The sequence below is a fragment of the Rhinopithecus roxellana genome, chromosome 17 (genome assembly GCF_007565055.1).
Source record: "Rhinopithecus roxellana isolate Shanxi Qingling chromosome 17, ASM756505v1, whole genome shotgun sequence".
In the NCBI taxonomy this organism is placed as follows: Eukaryota; Metazoa; Chordata; class Mammalia; order Primates; family Cercopithecidae; genus Rhinopithecus; species Rhinopithecus roxellana.
In genome coordinates, this window is record NC_044565.1 from 87,807,547 (window position 1) to 87,831,791 (window position 24,245).

A 24,245-nucleotide genomic window follows, 5' to 3' on the forward strand; every position below is an offset into this window, starting at 1 on the left:
CGAGACTAAGCGCAAGCGCAGTTCTGACATCCCGTCCCCGGTTCCAGGACCCCGAGTGGTAGGAAGCTTCGCAGAGCGGCGTCCCCCAACCGGAAGTCGAGGGGAGGAGTCTAGTGCCGCGGGCTCCGGAGTGGCGGAAGTTGTGCTCTTGGTAGATGGGGTTCTTCCTTCTTTATTTGCCTTCCAATTTGGGAAGACCCCGGCGACCTGTTCCCCGCCCCGGCTTCGCCCTCACACTTTCGGGATGTCTGCGATTCCTGCTGAGGAGAGCGACCAGCTGCTGATCCGACCCCTGTAAGGGACCGGCGCGAGAGGGAATGAGGCCACGGGCTGTGAGGGGTGCGAGGGATAACCGGAGACTTTGGCCTCCTCCGTCGCCCGCGCTCCCACCCACCCCGGCAGCCTACCTTTGGTCCGCGCTTGCGGGCCAGGCTTCTCAGGCTCGAGGGGTTGGAGGACCACGGATTGGAAGGGGCCTGCTAGAGTGAACGGGATTTTGCTTTTTTTTTCAGTTTCAGGGGAGGGTATGTTGCAGTCGGAAAAAAAAAAATTTCCGGGGCCACCGGGCGCTTTTCGTACACGCTAGAAAGCGTTTTCATTTAGCGCAAGCACGGATCTATGCGCGTCAGGGCAAGCGGTGAGAGAGCCTGTGACGCTTATGACCGACAGGATGAGAGGAGGACCTGAATGAGGCTACAGCGGTGCGGGGAAGAATTAAGTCTGTCTCTTAACACCAGGGCTTCACATGTGCCAGAAATTAGAAAATATTAGGGACTTGCCGTGAGTTTCGATCTTCTCAGCTCAGGCCCTAGTAGAATAAGGAAGGTGTAAAGCTGGAGAGAAGAAAGTGCAGAGGTGTTAGGGACAAAAACTCAGCCCTCGACTGTCCGTAAGGAGAGTGGCCTTTCAGTGGACATGGTCCTCATCAGTCGGGAATGCTGCTGAAGGGGAGATGCAAATGTAGAGAACTTGGATTCCTAGAGATGAGCATTTCGAACCCACAGCATGTTTATTGTTAGATATTAGTTGACACAACATGAATATACGCTTTCCAAAAGGTAGAAAGTATCTCCTTTACACATTCGTTCAGTAAGGCTTCATTGAGCACCTGCTTGGGGCATAGTCCGTTTCCTTCTGCTTAGATCACACCTGTCATGTCTTCCTGTGATGAGCAAACACTGTCACTTGATATGCTAACTCAATTCTTTAGCAAGTGTCAAGTGTCAAGCACCACACGTGGGGATACAGATGCAACCGAGGGCCCAGTTAATTGCTCTTGCCCTTATGGAGAGAATTACAGTGCACAGTGGGAAGTATTGGAGAGATACTTTTAAATAATAGGAGACCATTACTTTGAAGTCAGACCTGAAGTCCATTATCTACTTGACCACTTAGTAGGACAACAACCTCACTGAACCCGTTTTCTCATATGGAAATAAGATAAAACTTGAAGAGTAAAGATCGCGGTAGGTGCTTTGTAAATAATAGCTAATCTAAGAGCACAGGTAGGCATTGCACTGAGCACTGTGAAAGCATGGAAAAGGGATTTCTGACAGATTGAGGAAAAAAGGATACCTCATGCATCTTGAAAAATGTGATGCTTGAGCTGAGTCCTAAAGAAAATCTAGGAGTTGAAGACTGTGGGGCCCAGGGTGTTCTAGGCAGTGGAAGTGGCACATGTGAAAGTGAGAGTGGCCACAACTTGTGGCCAGATTCCTCATGGCTGTAGCTAAAGAGTTGAGTTAGCAGATGAAGCGATAGTCAGTTGAGGTCCAGTTTAGGAAGCACCTCATATACATAGGAGTTTGGACCTTTATCAGAGAGTCAATTACAGGGAGCCAGCGAAGGCTGTTAAGCAAGCATGGATATTGTGGGGAACTATGTTTTAGGAAAATCACTCCTGGCAGCAGTGTAGCAGCTGAATAAAAGGATGGATTGAGTAGAGCAGATTCAGTAAGATACCATTGAAAGATTCCAAGTCTAGGTGATCAGAGCCTGTAGTGAGTGACATGAATGTGAGAGAGTACGCAAATGAGATCTTCAGGATTTTTTGGCTGATCAGCTGTATCTGGAAGGGTGGTTGTGGGGAGGGAAGGCAGGGCAGAGAGGATGTTATGATGACTCGGATTCCTAAGTTTGGCAGTTAGGAAAGGGTAGTGTTATTCACTCTAGGAGTATAGGAAGTGGGGCAACTCTGGAGTAAATTTGGGAGTTCGGTTGTTTCATAACAGCTTTATTGAGATACAGTTTACATACCATACAACTCACAATTTATATCCCATACAACTCTCAGTCGATCTTAACATAGAGTTATACAACCATCACCCCTCTCTAATTCCAGAACATTTTCATCACTCCCAAAAGATACCTTGTATTCATTAGCAGTCATGGACAATCCCCACTACCTCTCCAGACCTTAGCAACCACTAATCTACTTCTCTATAGATTTGCCTGTTGTGGACATTTCATAGAAGTGTGATCATACAATACATAGTCTTTTGTCTCTGGCATCTTTCATTTAGCATAATCTTTCCAAGGTTCAAAATTGAGGAGTTTTATTCATTCAATGAGTATTTTTTGTGATGTACTACATGCCAGGTACTGTAGCAATACAGCAGTGAATGAGATGGACAATGCCTCTGTTCTTAGGAAGCTTTCATTTAGTAGCCTGAAGCAAGACATAAGTAGATACAATAACTTCATGTAGTTGTAAGTATTAAGATAATGTGATGCTGGGTTGTGGCTTGCTGTGAAGGGCAAATTAGAGGAGGTAGTCAAGAGAAAGCATCTGAGAAGGTGACATTGGAACTGAGACCCAAATGATACAAAGGAGCCAACCACGTCAATATCTGAAGACAAAGCATTTCAGGAAGAAAGCAGAGCAAGTACGGGGCATGTGGTGGAAACTAGTTGGCATGTTGAATATGAAGTCCCGGGAGAGATCCTAGTAGAGATACCTAGTGTCCCATGTATGTCTTAAAGGTCTGGAATTCAGAAGAGCAATCTGGGTTACGAATACGGGCTTGGAAGTCCTTAGCATGTCAGAAAGATGAGAATGAAGATTGAGAAATTGGCCAAGGAGCAAACCCTCGGAATATCAACATTTTAAGGGTAGGCAGAGGTGGCTGAATACGTAAAGCAAACAGGAAAGCCAGCAAGATAGGATGAGAGCATCAGGTCAGAGAAGCCAAGGGAGAGGTGCTTGAGGAAGGAGCAAGTACTCCTTATGAATGACAAAGGCTGCCAAGAGAACAAGATAGGGACTGACACCTATAGTTCCAGCTACTTGGGAGGCTGAGGCAGGACGATCACTTGAGCCCAGGAGTTGGAGGCCAGACTGGGCAACATAGGGGGACCTTGTCCCAAAAAAAGAAAAAAAAAAAAAAAAGACTGAAATGACTACTGAGCAGCAAGGACAGTTTCAGAAAAGTGATTGGTAAGAGCCAGAGGAGAGTGAATTGAGGAGTGAGTGGAAGTTGAGGAAGTACAGGAGGGTCTACTGCCCTAGGAGGTGGGCTGGGGAAAGAATGAAGTGGGAACTAAAGGAGATTAGAGTCAAGGGATTTTAATTTGGGGATGAACATGGCTGTAGTGTGTTTCAATTTGGATTGGATGGTAAAGAGCAGACAGGAAAATGTCAATGACACAGCAGTGTTCAGTTCCTCAGAAGGATGGAGGGAGTACATAGAGTAGAATGGTGGAAAGATTCGTCGTGGAAAGAGAGGTCTGTTCTATCTATAGAGGAGAAATGGAAGGAGACAGATATGGGCAGGTTGGTACCCTGTTGGTACATGCATTTTTAATTATTGTACCAACATGAAGTTGAGGAAATTTACAAATGGACTGTTTATTTTCTTGATGCAGAAGATGGCCCATACCTCAAGTGAAGAAGAGGATAGAGGGTTGGAAAATGTGGGAAAGGGGAGAAAGTTTGAAAATAGTTGATACAGAAATGAGATGGAGAAAACAGCTAGGCAACATTGAGGGCCAGTTAAAGTGCAAGGCCAGGGTATCCACAATAATTAAAAACAAAAACTGATTAAAAAGTGGAAGGCCAGGAGTTTTTGGCAGCTCTCGTCCACAGTTGTTTGATCTTCTGTATCAACACCTGCTCGGAGGTAGGATCTCAGTTTGGGGAGAGGTCCATTGCACGTCCATCTGAATGAGTTCCTTGAGGTCAGGGTTCCTGTAAGGCATTTCCATGTCCTACGCACTTAACACAGTGCTTGGCAAATAGAAGCTGCTTATTGTTGAGTGAGTGAGTGAATTGTGAGCTAGAATGGTTGGGGAAAGGCGTCAAAGAAGGTGAGGGATTTGAAAGGTGAGGTATAACTTGAAGTGTGCCTTGTAACCATTGCTAATTATGGCTGAAATTATTGATTTAAGAAGAAACAAAAGTTATTTAAGTACTTGTTATAAAATATGCTGAACTAACAGAAAGTAGAAGAAAAAGCGATTGAAATTCACAGTATGAATAAGTATTTAAATTTTTTTTTTTTTTTTTTTTTTTAAGACGGAGTCTTGCTCTGTCGCCCAGGCTGGAGTGCAGTGGCACGATCTCAGCTCACTGCGAGCTCCGCATCCCGGGTTCACGCCGTTCTCCTGCCACAGCCTCCCGAGTAGCTGGGACTATAGGTGCCCGCCACTTTGCCCGGCTAATTTTTTGTATTTTTAGTGGAGACAGGGTTTCACTGTGTTAGCCAAGATGGTCTCGATCTCCTGACCTAGTGATCTGCCCGCCTCCCAAAGTGCTGGGATTACAGGCATGAGCCACCGCGCCCGGCCATTTAAATTCAAAAATTCAAACCATTTGGCAAATACACATTATGATCTTAAAGAAGATGACAGTGTTGATATCCTTATGACTTTCTACTTAAGTGCTAATTCTTTTTTTTTTTTTTTTTTTTTTTAAGTAGAGATGGGGTTTCACCGTGTTAGCCAGGATGGTCTCGATCTCCTGACCTCGTGATCCGCCCGCCTCGGCCTCCCAAAGTGCGGGGATTACAGGCGTGAGCTACTGCGCCCAGCCCTTAAGTGCTAATTCTAAAAGTATTATACATAATCTGCGTAACTGCTATGTTACATTTTAAATACATCATAATTTAATCCTAAAATTCAGAAAATTGAATTTAAATCAAGCCCAAACCTTTGGGCTTCTTGGATCTATACCGCCTTCTCTCTCAATTTTAACAGCTGCGAGATCCCTGGACTCCCAAGGATCGGTTTTCATCTTTTCCCATGTGGACACTGTTCTTCCCTGTCTTTGTGATTTTGTAGAACTCTCTTATGTCTCAGAATTTTTCAGTGAGGTGCTGTCGTCAGATGGGATATAGTGCACATTGTAAAAAAGTAAGTTTATTGGACTTGGTTTTGATGTTTTTTTAAATCCTTTTTTTTTCTCCCCTTGAATGTTTACAGTGGAGCTGGGCAAGAAGTAGGAAGATCATGTATTATTCTCGAGTTCAAAGGAAGAAAAATAATGGTAACTACTATTTTTGTACTCAGTTTAATAATATGGCTCTCTCTGTATTGGGTGTTAGTCTTTTCTTGTAGACTAGTTATCTTTTTAGCTCCCAGAAAAATGTTATAGTGCATACAATATGTGCTGTATAGTGTTAATGAAAAAAACTAATACATACTTCTACTTAGTAATTTAGTTGATTAAGAAGATATATTCTATGACTGTAAAATTGTCAGCTAGATCTGTTGAACTGTTATTTCTTCAAAGTCCCTCTTCCACTCCTGAAGGGTTCAGCCAGCCTAACTGCCCCACCCCAAGTGGAAGATCCAAGGGCCCAGTCACTGAACACATTGAGAGCTCTAGCCGCCTCCAGCATGTGGGGATCAAGCCTTGGCCTAGAAGGTTGGATGCCCAAGTCCCACTGGGGCTGCCGGCCTTGGATAAGTCACTCTGCTTCTCTAAGCCTGACAAGTAGAGGGTTAGAGGAGATGGTTTCACTCTAAGGTACTCATTAGAAAGTCAGTTCTGTGTCTCATGTTCCTTTGATTCCTTTCTTCTCAACTCTTCCCAATCTGAAAAGAATATGAATAGGTCAGACATAATCATCTTTTTAGTCATCTATTGTGTTAATTTGGTAGTAATGCCATAAAAATAAGTAACTTTAATGACCGAGTCTTAGGAATTCGTTCCCTAATGCCTTAAAAATGTTTAAATTGCCCTGATCAGGTAAATTTCCCATTTCTAATTATGATCTTCTCACAAGAGTCAATCTGGTAGTAGTAAATCTATAAACTTTTTAAATTTTAATCTTCTGATATCAAAGTTTTTGAAAAATATTTAATTCATTGTTAGAATGACGACCAAAAGTAGTTGGAAAGAAGCTGTTTTGTACTTTGCATCCTGTGACCCCTAAATGTGAGCTAAATTTTAAATTTGTTGGGAAGTTAGAATTGTTAATGGCATATTTGCCACATTTAATAAGAATCATGTTCCAAGTGCTAGTGTCTGGAGTCTATCTTGAGTGTGTGGATGATAGATCTAGAATTATTGTCTATTTGCTGAATGAATTTTAATAAAATATGCAGGAGATTGTGATCTCTTTTCCTGTCTTTTTCAGCTGGACTGTGGGATCCACCCTGGCCTAGAAGGAATGGATGCTCTTCCTTATATTGATTTAATTGATCCAGCTGAGATTGATCTCCTATTAATTAGTCAGTGAGTTTTTCCCTTTATTAATGACACTGTTTTTCATGGACTTTTACTGTCAAGCTCATTCTTTACTAGATTTTGAGAGTTTGGTTTTTTAAAAGAGTGTTTTTTGCTGGGAAGCATATTGCAGACATCTAAGTCTAATAGATAGACTCCATAATGTCATCACAGGCTAGAGAAGTTTACTATGAAAACCTTACCTATCTCTATATATAAGTTCAGCGAGTATGTGAGAAGGAGATAGTACAGAACTTGAATCATTGTAAAACTTGAGACTAAGAAAGCCCTTTTCCAGGGTTATCTCCTTGAGGTCACTGTTTTGTCACATGTTTCTATAAGAACACCATTTCAACTTTATTGAAACAATTTTTTTTTTTTTTTTTTTTTTTTTTTGAGACTGAGTCTTGCTCTGTCGCCCAGACTGGAGTGCAGTGGCCGGATCTCGGCTCACTGCAAGCTCCGCCTCCCAGGTTTACGCCATTCTTCTGCCTCAGCCTCCCGAGTCGCTGGGACTACTGGCGCCCGCCACCTCGCCCAGCTAGTTTTTTGTATTTTTTAGTAGAGACGGGGTTTCACTGTGTTAGCCAGGATGGTCTCGATCTCCTGACCTCGTGATCCGCCCGTCTCAGCCTCCCAAAGTGCTGGGATTACAGGCTTGAGCCACCATGCCCGGCTGAAACTATTTTTAAATAGAGTTCATGTAGAAAAATGTGACAAGACAGGTGACCTCAGGGAGATACCCATGTTTCAACTTTATTCTGCTAAGATGTTTGCTGTAATTCTGGCTGCCAAGAGTAGGTTAGGGATATTCTTCTTCGTCCCTAATTGTTCACTAATAAAGTTTTTTTGCTGTTTAAAAACGATACTTTAAACATCTTTCTTCCATATTAAAACTATATGCATTACTTCTTCCTTCTACGCATACCTACTCTTGGTTTTCTGAAAGTGTCAGTACATAGTTGTTTATATAAAACTTGTTTTGTACAGTAAGCAACAGTTTCATTACATGGTATCCGATGGATAATAATTTGAAGAATTAATGCAGCCTCTTTCTTTTTAAGTTTCCATTTGGATCACTGTGGAGCTCTACCCTGGTTTCTACAGAAGACAAGTTTCAAAGGAAGAACATTTATGACTCATGCCACAAAAGCTATTTATAGATGGCTTCTTTCTGATTATGTCAAAGTTAGGTAAATTACTTTATTAGATTATACACAACTTTGGCTCTTTATGGTACATATGGTTCAAGATATGGACCATTTTGTGTTTTAAAATGAGGTGCTCTCTTTTCATGTATAAGGAGATCAGTAATTTCATCATTCATTAACAAGGTCATTGAAACCTATTGTGTTTCTAGCATCTTCCGGACCTTGAAGGTTTTTTTGAGACAGGATCTTGCTGTGTCATCTAGGCTGGAGTGCAATGGTGCGATCACAGCTCGCTGCAGCCTCAACCACCTGGGCTCAAGCAGTCCTTTCACCTCAGCCTCCCAAGCAGCTAAGACTACAGGTGTGTGCCACCACACCCAGCAGAGTTTTTTTGTTTTTTGAAGAGATGGGGTCTTATGTTGCCCAAGCTACTCTCAAACTCCTGGGCTCAAGTGATCCTCCTGCCATGGCCTCCCAGAGTGCTGGGTTTACAGGCATGAGTCACTGGCCTGGCCTTGAAGTCTTTATATAGCTTTTGTGTCCTTTTAAAACTTCATTAGGCTGGATTGGAAGAGTTATGCTTAATTGTGGTAACACTCATTGACACTTCAATAATGCTTACCACGTGTTAGGCCCAATCCTGAATTCCTAATATATATTAACTTCACACACAAAAGATACATCTTATATATATATTACATATATGTATACACGTATATAATACATGTGTATATATAATATATATACACGTGTATATATATATATTTTTTTTGAGATGGAGTCTTGTGCTGTTGGCCAGGCTGGAGTGCAGTGGCACTATCTTGGCTCACTGCAACCTCCGCTCCCGGGTTCAGGCAATTCTCATTCCTCAATTTCCCCAGTAGCTAGGATTATAGGTGCGCAGTGCGTGCCACCATGCCTGGCTAATTTTTGTATTTTTAGTAGAGAAGGAGTTTTACCGTGTTGGCCAACCTGGTCTTGAACTCCTGACCTCAAGTGATCCGTCTGCCGTGGCCTCCCAGAGTGCTGAGATTACAGGCGTGAGCCACCATACCCATCTGGGAGATAAATATATGTAATCTTCACACCAACTCAGGATGTAGGTTCTGTTATAAATTCCATTTTACAGATGATGAAACTGAGGCACAGCAAGGTTATTTGCCCAAAATTGTCACAGTAAGAGACAGAGCGAGGATTTGAACCCAAACAATCTGGCTCCCAAGTCAGTGTCCTTAACCACTATTCTCTCTTCCTTTTTTGTAAGTACATTAACATAATTTTCAGGAGAAAGGTTGTGCTAGACTTTGTGGAAAAATCTTTTCTCATCCTAATGTGAGAAATATCTGCCATGGTTCAATGTATGTGAGTGCGTTATATCTGGGGTGGGAAAAAAGTGTGAGAATACTCTCCTAAAGAGTATTTTGTCTTAATTTACTGTATGTATTACTGAAAATTGAGAGCACTTTGAGCTCAGTATCTTAATTTCCTGTGTGGTTTGTTTAAAATCAAGTTTTGTAGCTATACACACAATAGAGTAAAAAAAAATACACAAGTTCTCTAAAAAATTTTAAATAGCATAATTCATGCAGTATATTTTGAAGAAATACCTTCATGGATATGTTATCCACAATTTCTTTGTGTTCAAAGGCTTTTTTAAAAATCTGACTGAATTGTTTTTGTTGGCATCTTTCAAAATTTAGTAACATATCAGCAGACGACATGTTGTATACCGAGACGGATTTGGAAGAAAGCATGGACAAAATTGAAACTATCAACTTTCATGAAGTTAAGGAAGTTGCAGGAATCAAGTTTTGGTGTTACCATGCAGGGCACGTCCTAGGAGCCGCCATGTTCATGATTGAGATCGCAGGCGTGAAGGTACCCTCTGGCTCTGGCGCTTTTCTCCCCAGAGAAATCAGTGCAGAGCTTTGTGCCACCAAGTACTATTAAAAAAAATATTCCCTAAGACTTGCAAAAGTGTCAGAACACTGAATCATAAAAATACAGTTAACACTTTTTCCTGTTAAATATCGTGGTTCCTACCTCCATTACAATACTTTCTGTATCAAGACTGAGAAAAAAAAAAAAATGTTTAAGGACTGAGAAAAGAGTAAAATAAACATCTCGGAAAGGAATTCCCTGACACCATAGGATTCAGTTTCCTTTAGAAAACTGGTTAGGGAAGAGGTGTCTTTGTGGCTGCATTCATTTAAAAATAAAACACAATTTGTTATTCATGTCCCCCTGATGTCTTAGGATTCACAGATAAGCCCCTAAGCAGAGTGGACTGCAAGAGTAAAAGGGGTTAATTAGGAAAGATCTTTAGGGAACCCTTGAACTTCTGCAAATGTGGGTGGACTACTAGGTTTCTAGACTCCAGAGCAGCAGCTTTGAACTCTGGCTGCACATGAGAATCTCTTAGGGAGCTGTTGAAAAGTAACTATTGAATCAAAATCTGGAGGTGTAGCTTGGCCTTTTCCTTTTTGAGTTTTCTAGGTGATTCTAACGTGCAGCCAGAGTTGAGAACCGATGCTCTAGTGTAACGTCCTAAATTTTTCACAGCTGCTTATACATTTGGAACCTTTAGACGAATTGTAAAATATATCCCTAAATCACTTATTCTTGCAGTTTGCTCCAGGGCACAAAAAATAAGTAGCACAAATGCTGATGTGAATTCTCTTGGAATTTGATGCAGACCTTCTTACGATTTTATCTCCGGTTTTAGACCATGTACCTCTGCACTCCTTTCCTTGTCAGCATGCCCTTTTTCTCTAAGAAGTTAGAGCACTTCTCAGGTGCATTAATGTTATATAGGTTATCTTTGTGAGATGATTCTGGGAATAGATTATTCCCATTTACTAGATGAAATAATTGAAGCATTGGACCGTTTACTGACTGAACTACACATTTTGAATGCGACACAAGCACTGCATGTAAATTTCATCAGTTTTAGACTTTTTGAAAACTAACTGCACTTTTGGATTTCATGAGTTTAATCTATTCACTAGCAAAATGAAGCCTTCCCCAAATCCTAACTTTCTAGTTTTATCTTTTTCACAGCTTTTGTACACAGGTGATTTCTCAAGACAAGAAGATAGACACTTAATGGCAGCTGAAATTCCTAATATTAAGCCTGATATTCTTATCATTGTAAGTATTAATGTGCTATATTGTAATCAATGCAATGTAAGTAGATTTTTTTTCTTTTGGAAAATAATATTGTGATCTCACTTTCATAACATGTTATTGGATATAAACTTTTTTTTTTTTAATATAAGAAAATTGGTGGCCAGGCACAGTGGCTCACACCTGTAATCTTAGCGCTTTGGGAAGCCGAAGTGTGTAGATCACCTAAGGCCAGGAGTTAGAGACGAGCTTGGCCAACACGGTGAAACCCCATCTCTGCTTAAAAAAAAATACAAAAATTAGCTGGGTGTGGTGGTGCACACCTGTAGTCCCAGGTACTGGGGAGGCTGAGGCACAAGAATCACTTGAACCCAGAAGGTGGAGGCTGCAGTGACCCGAGATCACGCTGCTGCACTTGAGCCTGGGCTACAAAGCAAGACTCGGTCTCAAAAAAATTGGGGCAGGCACTTCTTTTTGTAGTGCAGCTTCACTTTCTTGGTGTTAAATGCATTAACTCTAGTCTAATATCAGAGGCACCAGGCTGTCTTTGGGCAGGGCCATTTTCACTGGGTATGCCCTCTCCCTGTCTCCTAAATGTATTTTTCTGGATGACAATGTATAGAAGAACATCTGTGGGTCATTTTGGAAATGGCGTGACCTCACTGCCTTTGCCGCGGTGACTGTCCCCAGACCCTTAGTCCATGCTAACTCATCGTTTTCTTTATCTGTGTGTGTCCTGTCTGCCTATTAGGTTGCAAGTCCCAGGGGAGCAAAAAAATGGACTGTGTACCGAAGCTCTTTGGGGGCAGCTTGGGATGTGTGTTGCTGATGGTAGAGTCAGGGGTTGGGAGAGAAATCTTGCAGGCTTTTGGTATATATAAGAACATCAGGTGTATGTGGTTCAAGGAGGAAGAGTTGTCTGTTTCTCCTCCACCACCTACCATGTTCCCCAGCTGCCCAGGTATGTGGGCCAGTACACACTGCAGTGCATAAGCAACATGTGAGCAGATTACATTGGACTCTGCTCATGGTATGCCCAGCATATAAACTTAATTTAAGGGAAGATTCATTTTTGAACCCTCAGAAAAAGTGTTTATTTTCATAGTACCATACTTTAAAGCAGTGCTTCAAATTTTAATATGCATATAATCATCTGATTATATTGCTAAGGTACAAATTCTGATTCAGTATGTCTGGGCTGGGGTCTGAGATTTTGCACTTCTGATAAGCTCGAAAGGGATGTCAATCTTCTGGTCAGTGGACCACACCTAGTAAGACTTTAAGGATATTCTGAAACAGAAGTATAAGAAACAACATCTATTTCTATTTTAAAAGCTTTGACTTATCAGAGGTGGGAGAAATAACCTTTTTCTTCCTAATGCAAAGCAAAATGGACATGGGAAGAAGATACAGTTTTGGACTATTTCCTGATTCCATTTTATAAAATGTTCTTCTTACTTAGATTTGAATTCTGACATTCTTGTTTTGTTTTGTTTTGTTTTGTTTTTTGAGATGGAGTCTCACTCTGGAGTGAGTGACGTGATCTCGGCTCACTGCAACTTCTGCCTCCCAGGTTCAGGTGATTCTCCTGCCTCAGCCTTCTGAATAGCTGGGATTACAAGGCGTGCACTACCACGCCCAGCTACTTTTTGTATTTTTAGTAGAGACGGGCTTTCATCATGTTGGTCATGCTGGACTTCTGACCTCAGGAGATCTGCCCGCCTTGGCCTCCCAAAATGCTGGCATTACAGGCGTGAGCCACCACGCCTGGCCTTTTTTATTGTTGTTGTCAAATTGTGTGTTTTTGAGATGGAGTCTTGCTCTGTCGACCAGGCTGGAGTGCAATGGTGCAGTCTCAGCTCACTGCAACCTCCTCCTGGGTTCAAGGTATTCTCCTGCCTCAGCCTCTGGAGTAGCTGGGATTACAGCCGCCCACCACCACGTCCAGCTAACTTTTGTATTTTTAGTAGAGACAGGGTTTCGCCACGTTGGCCAAGCTGGTCTTGAACTCCTGACCTCAGGTGATCCACTTGCCTTGGCTTCCCAAAGTGCTGTGATACAGGTGTGAGCCACTGCACCGGGCCTGAATTCTAGCTTTCTTGCTTGCTCTTCCCAATTGCTATTATAACAACACATGTTCGAGTAAATGACATGCTAATGGAGAAGTGAATTGCTTAGCCCCTCAGCATTTCATTGATGTTTAACTTTTGAATTATTTGGGAATCATCGGTCTTAGTCTCACACTTCTAATATGTTATTTAGGAATCTACTTATGGGACCCACATCCATGAGAAACGTGAAGAGCGAGAGGCAAGATTCTGTAACACTGTCCACGACATTGTAAACAGAGGTGGCAGGGGTCTCATTCCTGTCTTCGCTCTTGGAAGGGCTCAGGAGCTGCTCTTGATTCTGGGTATGCCATTTCCTTTCTATTTAGGAGATGATTAAAATCTTGTCATTTTATCAGGATAATAACGTGGTCTTGGATGAGTCATTCCACCATCCTGGACTTCAGTTTTCTTCATTTAAAAATAGGGATTTGGGGCCGGGCACGGTGGCTCACACCTGTAATCCCAGCACTTTGGGACGCTGATTTGGGTAGATCATGAGATCAGGAGTTCAAGACCAGCCTGACCAAGATGGTGAAACCCTATCTCTACTAAAAATACAAAAATTAGCCGGGCATGGTGACGGACACCTGTAATCCCAGCTGCTCAGGAGGCTGAGGCAGAGAATTGCTTGAACCTGGGAAGTGGAGGTTGCAGTGAGCTGAGATTGCACCACTGCACTCTAGCCTGGGCGACAGAGTGAGACTCTGTCTCAAAAAAAAAAAAAAAATGGGGGTTTGGATCTAGGAATAACCCAGGAAAACAGCAACTCTCATGCACTGCCGCTGGGAATGTGAACTGGCATCCCCTTCTGGTGGCCATCAGAAGTCTTAAAATATGTGTACCCTTTGGCCAGCAGTTCCGCTTCTGGGAAATAAATGAGATGTACAAAAAATTTTGTCAAGAAAGGTATTCATCATTTTAGTATTTTCTTTTTTTTTTTTTTTTTTTGAGGCGGAGTCTCACTCTGTCGCCCGGACTGGAGTGCAGTGGCCAGATCTCAGCTCACTGCAAGCTCCGCCTCCCGGGTTTACGCCATTCTCCTGCCTCAGCCTCCCGAGTAGCTGGGACTACAGGCGCCCGCCACCTCGCCCGGCTAGTTTTTGTATTTTTAGTAGAGACGGGGTTTCACCGTGTTAGCCAGGATGGTCTCGATCTCCTGACCTTGTGATCCGCCCATCTCGGCCTCCCAAAGTGCTGGGATTACAGGCTTGAGCCACCGCGCCCGGCCCATTTTAGTATTTTCAAAGAAATATCATGTCAGTAAATATAACATTATAGGAAAAAATTGTGTTACAGATGAGTAATTACATACTTTCACATAATAAGTCAACCAAAAAAGTAGAGTTCAAAACTATGTACTCTGGGCCAGGCGTAGTGGCTCACGCCTGTAATCCTAGTACTTAGGGAGGCTGAGGTGGGCGGATCACTTGACGCCAGGAGTTCAAGACCAGCCTGGCTATCGTGGTGAAACTTCGTCTCTACCAAAAATAGAAAAATGAGCCAGGTGTGGTGATGCACGCATGTAGTCCCAGCTTTTCTGGAGGCTGAGGCGTGAGAATTGCTTGAGCCTGGGAGGCAGAGGTTGCAGTGAGCTGAGATTGCGCCACTGCACTTCAGCCTGGCTGACAGAGTGAGACTCTGAAAACAAACAAAAAAACCTATATGTACTCTGATCCTAGTTAGGTAAAAAATGCACACACAAATGACCGAAAAGATGCTAAATCTGGATAGTGAGAATATGGGTGATATTTTTTGTTTTCTGTTTTTCTCCATTTTACAAGTACTTCAGTGAACATGTATAACTTTTTGTAATAAGAGGAACAATGGTTGTTACTTTTTAGCATACATTTGTACTTAATGATCCTTTCTACCTCACATTCTGTGATCTATTTGGGAAAAGCACTCTTATTAAAGAAGAAAAGAAGGTACTTTGCAGCCAGGCATAGTGGCTCACGCCTGTAATCCCTAATTCCAACACTTTGAGAGGCTGAGGGTGGAAGATCACTTGAGCCCAGGAATTTGAGACCAGCCTGGGCAACAAGGCAAGACCCTGTCTCTACAAAAAATACAAAGAATTAGCTGGGTATGGTGGTGCACACCTGTTGTCCCAGCTACCTGGGAGGCTGAGGTGGGAGGATCACTTGAGCCTGGGAGGCAGAGGTTGCAGTGAGCTGAGATTGTGCCACTGCACTCCAGCCTGGGCAACAGAATGAGACCCTATCTAAAAAACAAAAAAACAAATAATAAAATGGGTGCTTTGCATGTATGTAACCTCTGTGTGAAGCACTAGAAACGCTTGCATCTTACCTCTTCCTCTCTATTCTGCCGTCTCGGTGAGGAGGAGAAAAAAATAGTATCCCTGTCACACTGAAAAGGAAAACAGAAGGAAAGTTGGAAGAAATGACCCGAGATGAAAAGCAAATCTGTAACAGATAGGACTTCTAAAAGCTGAATTTCCCAAATCCGAATCTAATTCAGTCTTTTGATCTTGATTAGTCCTCCTTCCTAACTGCAAGTCAAATTCGTCCTTAGAAGTCTTGAAGTCCAAGTCTTTGTGACCAGTAAGATGAAGAGCAGAGAAGTTAGGAAGTTGAAACGATGTTGCCACCATCAAATTGGATTGCCAGATTTAGCAAATAAAACTAGAGGACAACTCATAAATTTTAGGTTCAGATAAATAATAATGTTTTAATATAAGTGTACCAAATATTTAATATATATTCTTTTTTTTTGAGATAGAGTCTCACCCTGTCACCCAGGCTAGAGACCAGTGGCACTATCTTAGCTTGGTGTGATCTTGGCTCACCACAACCTCTGCCTCCCAGGTTCAAGCGATTCTCCTGCCTCAGCCTCCTGAGTAGCTGGGATCACAGGCGTGCGCCACCAGTGCCTGGCTAATTTTTGTATTTTTAGTAGAGACGAGATTTCACCACATTGACCAGGCTGGTCTCGTTAGTATATATTCTTATACTACAAATCTTTTGTTGTTCACGTGAAATTCAAGTTTAACTGGGTATTTGATATTTTTATCTGGCAGTTCTACCATCTGCTCTTTGCAACTGGTTGCCCTTTTTCCTTAAAGTCTCCCTTGTAATATAGTATAATAGAAAGGACAGCTGCTTTCAAATCTTATCTGTGTTTCAGATCAAATCTATCATATGGCTCCAGCCATATGACCTTGGGCAAATTATTTAACTTTTTTTAATCTTCAAAATTTGTTCATAAAAACACGCACAACAAAACAAGAAATGGTGGCGTGGTTGTGGGATGTAATCCGCTTTAGGGTATCTAAGAAATCGTAAGAGAAACAAATCATGAATGGGATAAACTAGAAGACAAAGCAGGAAATTTATTTGTAACACACGTGACAAAGTTTTTGTCCTCATATAGAATTATCGTTGATACATCAAATGGAAGAATAAAATTCACACAATATTCAGCCTGTTGTTTTAGTTTGCTAGGTAAGATGGTGATAAGTCTTCATAAGTTGTTTTGAAAATTAGAAATTAGGCCGGGCGTGGTGGCTCAAGCCTGTAATCCCAGCACTTTGGGAGGCCGAGATGGGCAGATCACGAAGTCAGGAGATCGAGACCATCCTGGCTAGCACGGTGAAACCCCGTCTCTACTAAAAAAAATACTAGCCGGGTGAGGTGGCGGGCGCCTGTAGTCCCAGCTACTTGGGAGGCTGAGGCAGGAGAATGGCATAAACCCGGGAGGCGGAGCTTGCAGTGAGCTGAGATCCGGCCACTGCACTCCAGCCTGGGTGACAGAGCGAGACTCTGTCTCAAAAAAGAAAAAAAAAAAAAAAAGAAAGAAAGAAAGAAAATTAGAAATTATAGATGCAAATAATATAATAGGCATATAATACATTTTCAAACCACAGAGGCACCTATTAGAATAAAGGGTGTCTTTCAGCCATACTACCTTGATAAAATTTTGGGATTTAATGAGCGCTTTTCCTTTAACATAAGTCTTTTTTTGAAGGTATATTACCCACTGCTTTCTTTAATTATCAGAAACTGGTTAATAGTTTTTTAAAAATACAAGCATGGCTTGAGTGTGGTGGCTCACGCCTGTAATCCCAGCACTTTGGGAGGCTGGGCAGGAGGATCACTTAAGTCCAGAGTTTGAGACCAGCCTGGGCAACATAGTGAGACCCAGTCTCCAAAAAAAAAAAAAAATTAGCCGAGTGTGGTAGCACACTCCTGTAGTCACAGATACTCAGAAGGCTGACTTAGGAGGATCACTTGAACCTAAGAGGTTGAGGCTGCCATGAGCCATGATCACACCACTACCCTCGAGGCTGGTCAACAGCCTGGGTATAAAACACAAAAACAAAAAAAAACAATAATAGCATAATATGACTACTTTTTTTTTTAAGTGTTCAAAATCAGTGAACTCTTGGCAATTCTATTTTGTAATTAGCACTCAATAAATCTGTTTGAAATGTTAATACTACATTTTTATTTAAAACCACAGAATTTTTTCTAATATGTTTTTCTAATACATTTAAATAAAAATGTATCATTTAGTGTCTCGTTATGGTAATAAGTTATAGACTTGAGTGTAAATTTATACTGAGTCATTTTTAAAAGCCTCCACATCTTTGAACTATGATCACAGCATTCTTTTTTAGGTCATGTGCCATTTAGAAGTAAGTTTTGGTTTTGTAAATTTAAGTTAGTTACAACCAGGATAATTTTGCTTAAACTCTTTAAAATATAGTTATGTGCTTTATTTCTTGGTTGTGTGTGTATCATTTCTTGTTTCTATGTGTATCGTTTATTATTTGAACTCTTTACCCCATGTAACAAAGTGATGTTTGTTTCTTGCAAAATCTCTCTAGATGAGTACTGGCAGAATCACCCAGAACTACATGACATTCCAATATACTATGCATCATCTTTGGCCAAGAAGTGTATGGCCGTGTACCAGACATATGTAAATGCCATGAATGACAAAATCCGCAAACAGATCAACATCAATAATCCCTTTGTTTTCAAACACATTAGTAACCTCAAGGTGAGTGCTTGTGGAAGAAAGACAAGGATGGATAAAACCAAATCAGTCATTAGGAGTAGGAGGTACGAGGCCTCATGTGATGGCTCATGGCTGTAATTTTAGCCTTTTGGGCGTCCGAGGCAGGAGGATCACTAGAGCTCAGGAGTTTAAGACTGGCCTGGGCAAGATAATGAGACTGTGTCTCTATAAAAATAAAATAAAAATCGTAGGCAGTACGTGTCAGTGACTCGAACTGAATTCCTCTTGCTGGAGTCTTACCTCTTCTCTAGCCGGTGTCGTTTTTCTGCGAGAAATCAAAACTTCAGCAGCTGACATTCTTTTGTTGCTTCAACAGATTTTGCCACTTGCCCCAAGTAGCCGTGTGTTCTCAGTATTTATAATACTTATCTCTTGCTGTAGGAATAAAAAGTTCTGAGGAGAGAAGTATCTTCTATTATGTATTTAAGTTTCTCTTCTCACTCAAACCAAATCATCTTTTTGATTAGTGCTGCAAATTTTATATATGAAAATTTTAATATACTTTTCTAGAAGCCTTCAATAAAATCTGATTTTATTTAATTTAAAAAATACTGTTTAACTCAATTGATGCTTGAATCATAATAAAATAATTGATATCTGAAATAATTTAAAAGTGATCTTCCAGTTGTAAATAGGCTTTGTTCATAAAGTATATATTTTAAGTTAACTGCTTAAGGATTATAGACAAGTTCTCCTAGAACAGCGTTAAACCTTTTGGTTTCCAGGCCAGCTCAAAATATTCATGGAGCACGCAAAGCCTTTGTGAGTCTTTGGGAATATTTTTTCAGAGTTGTGTCTTGGGTAGATCAAGACCCATTTGACTCTTCCTTTTACTTTCTGCCTGCCTGCTAGGCACTGAAGATGGTCCTGATGGTTCTGATGGCTCTCCAGCTACCAGTAGAAGGTTTTGAAGATCAGCGTGAACTGACTGCTTTTTATTACTTGGTTTTTCTACCATTCCTAGCCTAAACTGCGTAGGAACTTGGTAACTGAACTTAAAATGTGTACCGATCTTGTGAAGGCCCTTTCAGTAGTGTGATTAATCTCTTCCTTAGCCTGTTGTTATTCTTTAAAAAGAAACAATGCTTTGTCAGCTGCTGGTAGCTAACATACTTTTCCCATTCTGTTTTCTCTCTTAGAGCATGGATCATTTTGATGACATTGGTCCCAGTGTTGTAATGGCCTCCCCAGGCATGATGCAAAGTGGCTTATCCAGAGAGTTATTTGAAAGCTGGTGTACTGATAAGAGGAACGGTGTCATTATAGCAGGATACTGTGTGGAAGGGACACTTGCCAAGGTCAGTTATAGTCATAGGCTATTGTGTTATTCCTAATCAGAATTACGGAGGTGGTAGGGTCCTCAGAGGTTTTTGCACTGAAGTAATTCTTTAAATAGTACAAGTTTTGATTTTTAAAAATGAGGATGAGAATAGGTAGCTAGATATGAGCGTAGGATGTGGAATTATGCAGACACTGAATGGCATAATGAGGTCCCAGGTGATTGATGTACAAATTAAAGTTTGAGAAGTGCTCATCTGGTTGCAAGTAGTGAATAATGGACAGGAACCTATTTGAGACAAACACGTGAATACCCTCCCTCATCTCATGAAGAACAGGTTTACTAATATGTATGATCTTTTTTTTGTTTTTTTGAGATGGAGTCTCGCTCTGTCGCCTGGGCTGGAGTGCAGTGGCTGGATCTCAGCTCACTGCAAGCTCCGCCCCCCGGGTTTACGCCATTCTCCTGCCTCAGCCTCCCGAGTAGCTGGGACTACAGGCGCCCGCCACCTCGCTCTGCTCATTTTTTATATTTTTTAGTAGAGACGGGGTTTCACCGTGTTAGCCAGGATGGTCTCGATCTCCTGACCTCGTGATCCGCCCATCTCGGCCTCCCAAAGTGCTGGGATTACAGGCTTGAGCCACCGCGCCCGGCCTGTATGATCTTAAAAAGCTGTAGAATGTGTTTGGGTTGACCACTTTCTACTGTTATGAAACATTGATTTTCAGCTCTTAGGGATGTAGAAATTGTAGAAAATACATGCAGAATTTGAGAGGCAGTTTCTGAGCATCCAGGTATCACATTCTCATCCTCTTAGCATTAACATCTATTTTACTTTTAAAAATATAACATGATTCTTTATTTTGATAATCTTTATTACTTTACCTTGTTCTATAAAGTTCTTTAGTGGCAATGTTGTATTTAAAATAGATTTCCAGGCTGGGTGCAGTGGCTCACACCTGTAATCCCAGTACTTTGGGAAGCCAAGGCGGGCAGATCACCTGAGGCCAGGAGTTTGAGACCAGCCTGGCCAACATGATGAAACCCTGTCTCTACTAAAAATACAAAAAATTAGCCAGGTGTGGTGGCGTGTGCCTGTAATCCCAGCTATTCGGGAGGCTGAGGCAGGGAGAATTGCTTGAAACTGGAGGCAGAGGTTGCGGTGAGCCAAGATTGGCGCCACTGCCCTCCAACCTGGATAACGGGGCAAGACTCCATCTCCAAAAAAAAAAAAAAGAAAGGATTTCCAGGCCTGGCACGGTGGCTCACACTTGTAATCCTGCACTTTGGGCGGCCACAACGTGTGGATCACTTGAGCTCAGGAGTTCAAGACCAGCTTGGGCAACATGGAGAAATCCCATCTCTACAAAAAATAGAAAAATTAGCCAGGCATGGTGGCACATGCCTGTAGTCCTAGCTAGTTGGGGGACTGAGGCAGGAGGACTGCTTAAACCCAGGAGGTTGAGGCTGCAGTGAGCTGAGATCGCACACTGCATTTCAGCCTGGGTGACAGAGTGAGACCCTATTTCAAAAAACAAAGATTGTCAGAATAGAAATGTATCCACATATCTGGGAAATGACTTTGGAGAGCACAAGAATAGTTGGGATACAGGTTTGTCTTTCCAGGCATGAGAGTTATGATTCTCACTGACAGCACACCAGATAGATGAGTTTTAGCTAATTTGTTTACTTTTCTCATTAAATGTTTGCTTGATTGAGAGCATGAGTATTTGATATTTACTGAGTCAGTTATATTAGAATTATTTTGTGCTGAAGGTCTTAAATTTAACATGAGTTTATGACTGCATAAAAAAATGAAAATCTACCTTTACGTTTATAACTGGGTAGTTTGTTATGTTATTTTTCTTCATTTTCCACAGCACATCATGTCTGAACCTGAAGAAATCACTACTATGTCTGGACAGAAGTTACCACTGAAAATGTCAGTTGATTACATTTCTTTCTCAGCTCACACGGATTACCAGCAAACCAGTGAATTTATTCGTGCTTTGAAACCGCCTCATGTGGTTAGTCTTACGAATTTGATTTGTTGTACTAAAGGGAAAAGAAGTGCATACTCAGGAAACTGTGCAGCAGGCAGTTCACAAAGCAAGCATCACCACCTACTAATGCAATACCCACGGGCAGAGCCTTCCACGTGCGCTCGGGTTTAGCCTTTACAACTCCCCTTTGATTTCAGCAAGCTGCACCCTTTCTCCGTAACCAACTCTTACTCAGACCTACCAACCCCAATCCTAATGTTTTTCTATTATTTTCTGCTGCCTCTCCAATAATTTAAGAGCCAGGCTTGGAGTATGACCGCTCATTTGGATGCCAGCTCCATCTCTTACTTACTGTGTAACCCTTGGCAAGTTACTTAACCTCTCTGTACCTCATTTGTAAATAGGAATAATAATAGCTCATAAGGTTATTGTAAGGACGAAGTGAGAGAAAATATCTAAAGCACTTAATGTGGTGCCTGGCACATAGTAAATGCTTAATAATAAGAAATAGTATAAGGATCATTTGGAGAGAGGAGAAAGACAAGTCATATAATAGTATAAGTTTAAGATTTAAGTAGATATGAAATATACTATATAGCGTGGCCAGGCACGGTGGCTCACACCTGTAATCCCAGCACTTCAAGAGGCTGAGGAGTGTGGATCACGAGATCAGGAGATCAAGACCATCCTGGCTAACACGGTGAAACACCATCTCTACTAGAAATACAAAAATTAGCTGGGTGTGGTGGTGGGCGCCTGTAGTCCCAGCTACTCAGGAGGCTGAGGCAGTAGAATGGTGTGAACCCGGGAGGTGGAGCTTGCAAGGAGCCGAGATCATGCCACTGCACTCCAGCCTGGGCGACTCTGTCTCAAAAAAAAAAAAAAAAGAAATATACTATATAGCTCCTTATTAGTATATGATTTATTTATTTGTTTGGTTGTTTATTTATTTATTTATTTATTTATTTATTTTTGAGATGGGAGTCTCACTTTGTCGCCTAGGCTGGAATGCAGTGGCACGATCTCGGCTTGCTGCAGCCTCCACCTCCCTGATTCAAGCAATTCCCCTACCCTAGCCTCCCGAGTAGCTGGGATTATAGGCACACATCACAACACCTGTCTAATTTTTTTGTATTGTTAGTAGAGACAGGGTTTCACCATGTTTGCCAGACTGGTCTCGAACTCCTGACCTCAGGCAATCCGCCCACCTTGGCTCCCAAGCAGCTCTCTGTCTCAGCCTCCTGAGTAACTGGGATTACAGGTGCCCACCAACACACCTGGCTAATTTTTGTATTTTTAGTAGAGATGGGGTTTTACCATCTTGGCCAGGCTGATCTTGAACTCCTGACCTCGTGATACACCTGCCTCAGCCTCCCAAAGTGCTGGGATTACAGGTGTGAGCCACTGCACCCGGCCAACTTCTATTTTTAAGTATGATGTAACTTATTAAAAATAAATTGGATATTTTGATGGAAAGGAGGGATAAGCTGAAAAAAGTGTGTATTTTTGATTAGAAGAACACTAATGAAGCATGTGTCCATAGAAAATAGATGAAGTGGCCTTTCCAAGTGTATTGGAAAGCAGAAGAAATGGCCTTTTGTTAGTTTTGTTTGTTTGCTTGTTGTGTTTGGTTTTTTTTTTTTTTTTTTTGGGACGGAGTCTTGCTCTGTTGCCTAGGCTGGAGTGCAGAGGCGCCAATTTCGGCTCCTTGCAGCCTCTGCCTCCTGGGTTCAAGCGATTCTCCTGCCTCAGCCTTCCGGGTAGCTGGGGTTACAGGCACGTGCCACCACGCCCAGCTAATTTTTGTATTTTCAGTAGAGACAGGGTTTCACCACATTGGCCAGGCTGGTCTCGAACTCCTGAGAGATCCACCCACCTCAGCCTCCCAAAGTGCTGAGATTCCAGGCATGAGCCACTGCGCCTGGCCTTGCTTGTTGTTTTTTAAATATGTTTTACTGTGGTAAAATATCTGACATAAAATTTGCAGTTTTAACCATTTTTAAGTGTACAAACCAGTGGCATTAATTATATTCACAGTGTTGTACAACCATCACCACATTCTGTTTTCACAGCTTTTCATCACTCCAAGCAGATACTCTGTACCGTTACACAGTGACTTCCCATTTCCTCCCCCCACCCTGGTAATCTCGAATCTACTTTCTGTTTCTATGAATTTGACTCTTCTAGGTATTTCATCTAAGAGGAATCATAATGCCTACGATGTTTCCAAGGTTCATCACGTTGTGGCACGTATCAGCACTTCATGCCTAAGTCATGGTCCGTTGTATGTAGACCACATGTTGTTAATCCATTCACCTGTGGATGGACACTTGGGCTGTGTCACTTTTCAGCTAGTGAAATGGTATCTCGTGGTTTTGATTTTCATTTCTCTAATGACTAATGATGCTGAGCACCTTTTCATACAGTCTTTTGTTAGTTTTTGAGTTCTTTCTAGCATGATAGGCCTCACAGGCATTTGCCACTGGCCCTTAATGAGCAGATTATTTGGTCGAGAAAAACCACTCCTGTCCATAGCACCACGGTGTGTAGAATTTAGTCACAGAGTAGGCTCCTCCCAGGTGTTTCTTTTTGAATGTGTGCATGAACACCCCCAGGTTCCCAAGCCAGGGAGGCTCCTCCCAGGTGTTTCTTATTGAATGTGTGCATGAACATCCCCAGGTTCCCAAGCCAGGGAGGCTCCTCCCAGGTGTTTCTTATTGAATGTGTGCATGAACACCCCCAGGTTCCCAAGCCAGGGAGGCTCCTCCCAGGTGTTTCTTGTTGAATGTGTGCATGAACACCCCCAGGTTCCCAAGCCAGGGAGGCTCCTCCCAGGTGTTTCTTGTTGAATGTGTGCATGAACACCCC

At 42.0% G+C, this 24,245-nt stretch overlaps 1 protein-coding gene across 3 annotated transcripts in view; it reads left to right on the plus strand.

Moving 5' to 3' along the window:
* The first annotated feature begins 17 nt into the window (after window positions 1-17).
* The window catches only part of CPSF3 (cleavage and polyadenylation specific factor 3), a 53,115-nt gene continuing 28,887 nt past the window's right edge, over window positions 18-24,245 (plus strand). The window contains exons 1-11 of one of the 3 annotated variants that reach the window (XM_010379687.2): window positions 18-1,180; window positions 1,215-1,466; window positions 5,419-5,482; window positions 6,579-6,676; window positions 7,732-7,860; window positions 9,519-9,696; window positions 10,879-10,968; window positions 13,207-13,357; window positions 17,902-18,077; window positions 19,235-19,393; window positions 21,255-21,401. In XM_010379687.2, coding sequence (XP_010377989.1) covers window positions 5,480-5,482; window positions 6,579-6,676; window positions 7,732-7,860; window positions 9,519-9,696; window positions 10,879-10,968; window positions 13,207-13,357; window positions 17,902-18,077; window positions 19,235-19,393; window positions 21,255-21,401 — 1,131 coding nt within the window. In that variant the 5' untranslated portion in view covers window positions 18-1,180; window positions 1,215-1,466; window positions 5,419-5,479. Of the gene's footprint in view, window positions 1,181-1,214; window positions 1,467-5,418; window positions 5,483-6,578; window positions 6,677-7,731; window positions 7,861-9,518; window positions 9,697-10,878; window positions 10,969-13,206; window positions 13,358-17,901; window positions 18,078-19,234; window positions 19,394-21,254; window positions 21,402-24,245 lie in introns of those variants that run through there. The other 2 variants (XM_010379686.2, XM_030920469.1) reach the window with 2 other exon arrangements.